Here is a 9,952-nt window from a genome sequence, read left to right as displayed (position 1 = left end):
CTGCACACACAAGACAGCTTGTCACTGTGCTTTACATGCTTACGTGACACCTTCAGTCTCCTCCATAGCCTTTTTCCAGAGGAGTCCTGATGTACATGATGACTTAAACTTGTCAGATAGATGGACAGTTGCCATGTGCCTCTGAAGTGCATCTGACTATAGCAGGGAGTCCGGAAGGACACTGTGCTGAAGAGAACGGCTCTCACGGAGCCACACCACACAACTCACCTGGTGCCTCCAAAGAGAATGATTTTGTCCCCCACTCTGCAGCAGCACTGCCGGCGTCGAGGACACGGGCCTTTCCCCTTGGGTTCAATCTTCCTCCAAGAAAGAGAAACTAACGGGAGGAAGAGAGTGCACCAGCTTATCACAAGAGCCTGGCCAAGACCAGGTATAAGCAGGTTATAGATTTAAATGCTCTCCCTCTTGACCTCCTCACTAGTGGCAAAATGATGCATTTTTATGAGGTTGTTACTGGAGCGTCACTTAGATGCCAGACACAGTCCTGGAGCTCTGCCTGCTGAGACAGGAGTTGCAGATCATATCATAGAATGGTTTGGGTTGAAAGGGACCTCGTTCCAACCCTGCTGCCATAGACACCTTGAACCAGACCAGGTTGCTCAAAGCCCCAGCAAGACCATTAATGAATGCAAAGCCCGAGCGCCAGGATCCACGGGCTGCCACGGCATCATGGGGAGCTGAACAGGGCAAAGCTGCAGGAGCGGACAGGCAGCCCTCTTCCCCAGCACCCTGCTGTGATCCGGATCTGGAAGGGAGATCCAGGCACCAGCTCCATCTGCTGGTAGCCTGCAAATGGAGAGCACCCAGGCAGCGGGGAGGCTGCCAGGACAGTGTGGCGAGCCGAACCAGGTAGAGACAGCAGCCTTTGTCCTTGCTGCTCACTGTGGCAAGAATGCTGGAGGGTGCCTAATGCACAGCATTGAAGGAGCTCTGACACTAGCTCACTGATCAGCTTGGAGAGCAGCAGGTTGGCTGCTCTCAGGTAACTTTACTGTGCAAAAGCAATTAGCAAACAAAATCAGTTTAATGATGAAAAAAACCCTGAGGACCCCAAAACATGTCACAGTTAACTAATATTCAGTGTACCAGCTAAGAACCACCTCTTCTGCTACAGTTGGACCTGGTACCAATAGTGTGTGGTATGGTGGTCCTGCAGCTCGAGTTGCATGTTTTCCCTAGCTACAGTCTCTTGCTCCCCTAACCCCATTGCTTCCCCATATTTTCTCTTCTGCCAATCCTTCTGCATATTTCAGAACGAGACAACATTTTGCCAACCAACTGTCTTTCAAAAATACCTCCTTTAACACTCTGCAACTGAGATTTGGAAATAGTCTGAGAAGAAACAGAGGTCCCATGCACAGCAGCAAGTTACTGTCAGAAGACTCACTTCCTCACAAGCAGCACTTCTTAGAAAGTAGGTTCTTGAAAGCGCTCACATGCCTGAGGGCCTTAAGCACCAACATTGCAACAAGTTAAAAGGATAAATACCTGGATTGAATTTCCAGAGGTCGTGGAAATGTCTGTTCAGGCGTGCATTGTAGCCACCAAATACATATAGCTCCCCATTGTAGCTGACTGTAAAGAGTAAGCATAGACATCAGTGTGTCACTCAAGGCAGAGCCCAGCACATCTCTGATCCAACACCAAATACAAAGCTAAGTGGTGCTGGATGTTCACCTTCATGTGCAGAGTTATGCACAGGGCTTTTCGGTGGGCAGCAGCTTTCCACAGAAACCGGGCTTTGTGCACCCCTTGCTAACCCACATCTCCATCCAGCAGACCAGACACCCCTTCCAGGGCAGGCAGAAATGTCCTTCCATGGCCCTCCTCTCTCAGCAGACCCATACTCACATGCTGAGTGGCTCCGCCGGCCTTCAGGGAGCACAGGAGTTGGAGGAGAGTCCAGCCAGGAGTTTGTTTCGGTATCAAATACTTTGATGCGGTTACAGTAGATCTCATTGTTGGAGTGAAATGGCCCAAAACGATCAGCTCTGCCCCCAAACACATACATCTTTGTTCCAATGATGGTAGCTGAGTGGAAGTCTCTCCAGCGAGCTGGAGTACCCTGAAGGAACAGAGTTAAACAGAACAAGAGAAAGAATGCAGATTACCCCAGGAGATGACACATCTTGATGGTGATGTTGGGTGGCTGCTTTCTTCTGGAGAACTTCCCATCCTACAGATCCCCAGACAGAAGCTGATACAAGTGTGGGCAGCTACCCCAGAGAATAATATATGTGAGACTTCCTCCAAAAACCAGAGTGAAAAGCGGACACTGACCTTGGCAGAGATTAACGTCCATGTCATGTTTGTGGTGTCCAGTTTATGGATATCATTTGAAAAGCAGTCAGCCTGGAAGACAGCAAAGCAGCCTGGTCACAAAGGGACTGAGAAACCTGGTCACATCTGGCCCCAGGATGGATGCTGTTCTGCAGACCTGGAGCATCCCTTTGGAGCCAGTACTTCCTAAGAGACAAGGCACTTGCTCCAAAATGTCAGGCAGCACACTTCTCACTTAACAAGAGGAAGGCAAAGCCCATTTCTTCTCAAAGGTGTTCTGTCTTTTCCTGCTGCTTTCCATTTATTTGGTGCTTAGTACACCCCCAATGGCAGTTCCTGCACACAATACATACATTCACAGCAGGAACCTGCTTCCTCTCCATACAGCTACAGAACAAAGGGGCACTAACAGGACAGCCAAACTGGCTCTGCTCAAACCACCTGATGAGATTCAGAAGCTAAGATTACTTCTAGGAAGCTAAACATCCAGGAGCAAACACACTCCGGGTTCTGTGATCCCATAAAACCCATCTGCAACCAGCTGCCTGGAAGAGACTGCATTCACACAAGCAACATGGTCTCCTGACCCTCCAGGCAGGGGAGAGAGCAACAAGATAGCTTATTTGATCTTGGTTAAAAACAAGATGCATGTGAACTACTCCTGCTGTAATCAAGATCATCAATTTGGCTTGCTATCTGCCTCAGAATAGGGGGAATAACCCAGAGACTGCTGTAAGAGAGCCCCAGCTTTCTTCTAAATAAACAGATGTGACTTGGCACAGCTTTTCTGGAGCTGGTGATAGGCTGAAATGATATTTAATCACTTCTCTTAAGAGCATAAGGATTTGCTCAAAAGAGCATCAGGCACACTGACAGTTACTGCAGGATGACCTTTGGCTCAAGGTATTCTTAACAAGAGGGCAACCAAGTGTTTGCTGGAAGGCATCAACAAGATGATAAAGCAGGTACAGACTACAGGGAACATGCACCAAACTAGGACAAAACCTCACAGCAACACTGCAGACACTGGAAAGTGATTTTTCTGGTTCATTTCTCAGACAAAATAAAATAAATGTAGATTGATATATATTTATCAAAAATGTTATGTATTTATCTATCTAAATTTGGCTGAGAAATGAACCAGAAAATAAATAAATAAATATTTTCACATCTTTATGGCAAATATATTTTGTGAAAGAAAAAAAGACTTGCTTTCCCAACCATCTTCTCCACGAAACAATGAGCATAACCTGGGTATTAATGCTATAACTCTGCTAAGTCACAAAATGAAAGCAACTATGAACACAAATATGCCCCTGTATCCTGCCTCCACCAATGTCCTGGCTATCAACACCCTCTTTCCCAAGGCCTTGCCAATTAACAGTTACAGAGACTACTCACCAGCTGTTCATAGCCTCCGAAGATAAACATGCTCTTTGCCAGGACACAAGCTGAGTGCCCATCTCGTGCTCCTGGGACCATTCCAGACACCTTTGGTGTGAACCACTTGTGCGTGTCTGAAACAAAACAAGAGGCAATGCTCAGAAAACACAATAGGTATTGAGATGGGATAGCTCTTTACTGCTGCTCTTAATTTCTAAGAAAGAAATCCTCCTCTCTTTCTCACACAGCAGCTCCTCTGCCAGAGAGACTGCAAGCTTCTTCAGGCAAAGCTACCTGCCGCAGTCTCCACAGAGGGGCACAGAGACAGAGGTCTCAGCCTCTGGGCATGGCCACCAACTTGTTTGGTTGTCAGGACCTGACAAACAAATAGCTCACATTTGAAGTGAGTAGTACAACATTGCTCGTGCAATGCTATTTCACTGAATCTCTTACAAAGTGTATATGTGAATCACTTTTCAACTCTGCATTTACAGTTTCAATTACAATGAAGCAATAATGCTAAGTGGCTCAACTGACCTCGTGGTGTGGAGATGCTGACTAACTGACTGAGGAAAAACAGCTCCTAAACCCAGGCAGAAGTCACTTAACCACACACTCACCATGTCAGAGCTGCTGTGCACATTCCCACCTCTGCAGTGCCGCTCTCCCTATCTTATCTGCTAGTCTCGTTACATTCTCATCCCCTCTTCAAGGGGAGCCTTCCTCACTCTCTACCCTTCACAGCGCTCCCTGTGAGTCTGCACCAGCCAGATTGAGCCCCTTGGCCTGCATGCTCCACGGGTTGGCTTGATTTAAGGTAGGACTTTAAATCCAGCCAGAGCTGTTCCCCATGCCAGGGCAACATGGAGCTCAGCCAGTGACTTACAGCCAAGCACAAACAGGCACCTGTCCCACGAGTCCAGAGAGGCACAGATAAGCCTTGGGGCAGCAGGAGACATTCCCTCCACCCTCCCTAACTGCTGTGAGTTGCCAATAGCAGTGCTTATTTCAGGAAGTCGTAACACTGGAGCCAAAACAACATTCTTCACAAGGATAACTTCTCTGAACTTGGCCTGTGGACACAGCTATCCACCTATGCTCCAGATGGAACCATACAAAGGGTCATGCAAAGCCAACAGAATCCATGGGCAGCCTCTAATGAGAAAGCTGCAGTGGCTATCAAGTTCATGGGTCTGCTTCCAAGCCCAGTCACACAGTAACAGCAACAGCTCACCCAAGAACATCATGTCAAAATAGAGATGGAAAAGACCTCGACTTGTTATCTGCTCAGCACCCCAGGGACAAAATGGCAGTCAGACATGACTTTATCCAAATGTAACTCCTACAGTGGCACTTACACTACAGACATGGGACTGCAACTGCCAGCCTCACTTTCCAGGAATGGCAGGGCTCAGTGTGTGCAGACAGCTGCAGAGGGTTTGGACCAGGACTGAAGTCTGGCCCTTCTATTAATTTTCACTGAATGCTGAAGTGCTGAAGTTGGCAGGGAGACCAAGCAGCTCTCACTATAATGCCTCTGTGTAGGCAGAGGTTTACTGGTGATTAGTCAGCTGCACATCAGGAGAAGGGGGGAAACTCTGTGCCCAGAGAAAAACTCCAAGCTGTAAGAGAGTTCCTGGTGAAGAGAACCCATGACCAAGCACCAGAGCAAGCAGCTTCCTTGCAAGTCCAGCAAGACAGTTACTGGTCAGTACTTAGATGGACGTGACTCCAGAATCCAGATATACTACCTTCCTTTCCTGACACTTGTGTCTACCCAGTTCCTGATGGTGCCTTTTCTCCAGAGCTGCTCCAACTCTATGGAGAAGCCAACCAAAAGGCTCAAGGAGTTTAACTTTCAGATTTATCTAACTGAACATGCCCTCCCTTATTTTGCCATCCTGTCTCTGACTACTTCTGTGCTTTATTTCTCACTCTTCTTCACACTTTCAGAAAGGAGGACCACACTGGAGAGGAGCCACAATCCTCAAGAGCTCTAGCCACTTCTTGCTGCAACCTTCAGCCACAGTTAAGGAATCACACAGAGAGAACACTTCACTTGTAGTTACTATCAGAGAGAGCACACAAAGCTGATAGAACAATTTAAACCATTTTGACAGTTAGACAAGATCAGTAATCTCTGTTCAAAGACTTTTATAGGGATTCAAGTGTGCAGACACAATGGCCACCCTACGCTCCCTCTAAAACTGCTGAAGCAGCCAGTGACACCATTTCCTCCAGACTGTCACTGAGGGACAGGAAAACAAGTTGGGGAGCAGTGTGGTGGGGCAGAGAGATCTGATCAAGAACAGCTGTGACACAAAACAACGAGAAGCTGGAACTTACTGACATCGAAGGCATAGAGCACATTGCAGGCTCCCTCCGTGTCGTTGCGACCACCCCATATGTAGACGGTGTCATCGATGAGCACTGCTGAGTGCCCGTATCTCATGTAGGGCACCTCCCTCACGTGGTCTCGGCTATTGGTCCACACTGGAGGCAACTTGATCCAGCGCAGAGACACTGAAAACACAAGTTCAAACCCCTGTCAAATGTTAAGCCTGCTACATTGCTCACAGGTCACAGCCCATTCTGCAAGACACGTTTTTCCTCACTAAGAAGGCACAGAAGCAGTCTAGTAAGCAAGAGTAAGTTGTGCGTGACCTCCAAGTAGGAGCTGATAATGAAATGCAGAAGGTCCTCTGGAGGACCAGAGAAGTCTGGACAGAAATAGGCTCTGTTTTGCAACAATTCACTGAAAAGGTTTCCACTCTGGCTCATCCTAGACTGAGTGAAGACACAGCACACACACAAAAATAGGAAAAGGAAAAAGTGCAGAGGTAACAATGAATGCAGATAGTACTTCAAGCGAGTGACATTGTTGAAGAGACTCACAGCTGGAAGAATGGGCAGCACAGGAATAATTCACAGCAGTAACATGCAAGGGAATACACTTGAAGGCATCATTAGGACTTGCAGAAGCAGAGTTTAAGTAAAGCAACACAGCAGCTTTGTAGAAACAGAGTCTGTTTGCTCGTTTTACTTTTTAACCTTTAGATGAGACAGCTGTCCATCTCCTCTTGTACCCAAGCTCTCCCTGCTAACCATGTGTTACTAATAGAGATTCCATGTAATTACAGGTTCTCCTTCCTGGCAGCCTGTAATATCTCATGTTCAGCAGTAGCCAGAGCAGTCAACAGGTATCACAGGGTTTAATGACAGTGCAAGAGTCACAGCAAGTGTTACATGACCATTACATAACAGCATCAGACACCCTCCCTTTACCTCACATACAGCCTCCAGGTTTGTTTTCTACATGAAGCCAACATAAAATACAGCATAAAGCAGTCTGCAGTTCCTCTGAAATACTAACATTGGGAAAGGGTCAGGCAACTGAAAAGGTGAGCATCTACCCCAGAGGCAGAAAGGGCACTGAGGAAGCACATCCAATGGTAAAATCAAGCTAGACAGGATGCTTCCTACGTAAAATAATCTTTATCTTTGGAAGACTGAAAGAGATCATTCAAAATCTGTCATCTTGGCTTAAGCACTGGAACCTGACAGTGCTAACTGAGCAAGGACTTGGGAAGACACTGTCACCTCCCATGCGGTGGCTGCAGCATCGTGACACTAATATTTGGGAGTGGTAAGAAGGGAAGAACGCAAGAGCATTCCTTTGGACACGGTAATTACACTTTCCCATAAGAGCAGCACTCCACAAACTACAACATTCAACTGTGCTGAGTGTGAGAGGCCAGTCTTTCTGGACACAGGTGAATGCCTTTGCTCACAGGATCCTGAGCCACACTCCCCTCTACACTGTGAGCAGATAACCTTAGTAGCCCTGTGTAACCAATGCCTTTATCTCTGCTGCACAAGTCAGTCTTTAAGGAGTGAATTCACTGCATCTTACAAACTAGCTTTATTTACGTGCCACATGCATTAGCAGAGCACTCAGCATGCTGTCCAGTACACAAAATTGGTCATTGGTTCTCTGTTTTTGGCTCTGTTTAGCTGGACCCATCCAAGCATCTGCGCAGTTTTTCAACCACCTGCCTAATTACAGGAATATGCTAACTTGACCAGCTCAGTAACCTCTTCAGTTCAAAGAGCACTAAATCAAGAAACACAGCCCTTGCCAGCACAGCCATGGCTCCAACTCAGCCTCTTGACAGGTACTGGCTACCCTACACAAATGGCTCCAGTTCCAGATGTTTTTCTAAGGTATGTTGTGAATCTGCATGATAGGTGCTGCCAAAATGGAAAGACCTCCATTCTAGCCACATGCCCCTACTAACTCCATCGTGCTGTCAGCTGCCCCTATAGGGAAACAGCTCAGGAGCCTAGATCTGGAGTCTTAACTGAGTGCACTGGCTCTCATCCTACTCCTTCTACACTATGAGCAGCTGAGCATGGACTTGCTGCAAACTGGAGGGGAGACCTGAGTCAGCTAGATATCACTTCTTTGCACCTGGCTGAGTTAGTATTCACAGAGAACAAGGACAAAATAAGCCATTGGCTACGTGTCTACTTCTAGTGAGTTCTTATCTGAGCAGGCTGCTGAACTACAGCCCCTCTGTGTCCTGCCCCTGAAGCTGAAAATACAAGGCTGCACAAAGAAAGAAGTTCCCATCTACTCTGATAATTTTTTTTAAAATTAGAGTCAGACAGCATGTTGCAGAGTAATATGTTAAGCAGCAGCAGGCAAGAAAACTAATAACCAAGCCCAGCAAGCCAACTCCTTTGTGCACCACAAGGACACATTTACCTGCGTTAAAAACGTGGACGTCAATCTGTCGCAGAGTCTCATAGTCTTCTCCAGAGCAGTATCCACCAAAGGAATAGACCTTGTGCCCAACAGCCACGGCTGCGTGGTTCACCCTCCGTGGCCCACCTTCCAAGTGCACTGCCCACCGTAGCATTCCTCCCTGCAAGCCAGACAGTCCTCAGGGCCCCCAGTGCCACAGCTGCATGCTTCCCAGGCCACCACGATGCCACCTGGCTCTGGAACAGAGACAGAAGGATAAAATAATATGATCCATCTCACAGGTCTTCCTATCTTCCCTGACTGTCAACTACAGACGTCACATTGCTGTATCCTCATCCATCTGCCTCTCCCCTGGAGACAGTTTTACTCTCCCCTTGGGAAGGGGACACAGGGCAGGTATGGTAGCCTGAGTAAGGCTTGGAAAAGCAAGCAGAGATGCCCTTGCATAAAAAAAAAACCTCAGGGTGGTTGTACACGCAGCCCAAGCCAAACACCAAGGCAAAGGCAGCCGAGTGTGGCCATGCCCTGGTAATGCACGCATCATGTACACATCAGAACCATTTGTCTGCATGAACTAAACCACAATGAGAGCCAGCTGTGAAGGTGAAAAGAACAGAGCCAGAGGGAAGAGTGTGCTCTTTGAATCAATTGTGAGAAACAGCATAGGAAAATATCAAAACAAAACACCCAGCGAAAAGCTCCAAAGAACCACCCCCACATAAAGCAACCAACTGCCCATGATGACAGCACTGGCATTTGAACTCATTGATTTGACCACTAGTGTCCAACCTAATTAAACACAAGAGAGCAGAAACCCCTAATCTAGGGAGAAAGCTCTTAGTTAATGATCAGAACAGAAAGGCCTTTTTCTCCTGCAACAATTCCAGGCATAACTATGAAAATTCTGTAACATCATATCTCTGTTAAGCAATTGATATACTTCACATCTCAAACAGATGGCCTAGATTGTATCTTAGAGAAGACACCACAGCTGATTCTTGCAGAGATTCTCCTTTGGATCTAACAATCTAGCAATCTAGAGCACAGTCCTGCCTGGATGCTTCTCAAAAAGCAGGTCAGTTTGACTTTTTAAACAGTTTTCTCCCAACTGAAAAATAGCCATTAGAAGAGATGTCAGTGTTTGAGAGCCTAAAGAAAATTTCTTGGTTCTAGGTTATTGAAAGATGAAGTCAGCACGCTTCCATCCCACACCCAATTTTATGATTTGCAAAATCCAGAGAAATTTGGGGATACCTTAGAACAAGGACTAAAAATTCTACACGTAAAATTCCTACACATACACAAAATGCCTACACTCTGTCCCTTTTCTTTTTGCAAAGTAGTGAGTATTCACAAGGGGAACTTTCCTCCCATTTCAAGTCTGTGAAGTAGCTAGAGAGCAGCATGAAAGGGGCAGCACCACACTGCCCTCCCCTCAGCCCTCCAGTCAAGCAGAACCACTGCTGACAACCAGGCCCATCAGCAGCCTGACCACCTCTG

General features: G+C 47.0%; 1 protein-coding gene across 1 annotated transcript; it reads right to left on the bottom strand.

Moving 5' to 3' along the window:
* Positions 1-228: 228 nt before the first annotated feature.
* On the bottom strand, positions 229-8,688 carry KLHDC3 (kelch domain containing 3; the record flags this gene model as incomplete). Its single annotated transcript, XM_009078123.1, has 7 exons — positions 8,453-8,688; positions 6,031-6,207; positions 3,703-3,818; positions 2,302-2,373; positions 1,873-2,086; positions 1,510-1,596; positions 229-337 (listed from the first exon to the last, which is right to left on the bottom strand). Coding segments are annotated over exons 1-7 (929 nt in total), but the record flags the coding sequence as incomplete, so codon positions are not given.
* Between the last annotated feature and the right edge of the window lie 1,264 nt (positions 8,689-9,952).

Source organism: Acanthisitta chloris, unplaced genomic scaffold, assembly GCF_000695815.1.
Source record: "Acanthisitta chloris isolate BGI_N310 unplaced genomic scaffold, ASM69581v1 scaffold31167, whole genome shotgun sequence".
Lineage (NCBI taxonomy): Eukaryota > Metazoa > Chordata > Aves > Passeriformes > Acanthisittidae > Acanthisitta > Acanthisitta chloris.
This window is presented reverse-complemented; position numbering and strand designations above follow the sequence as displayed.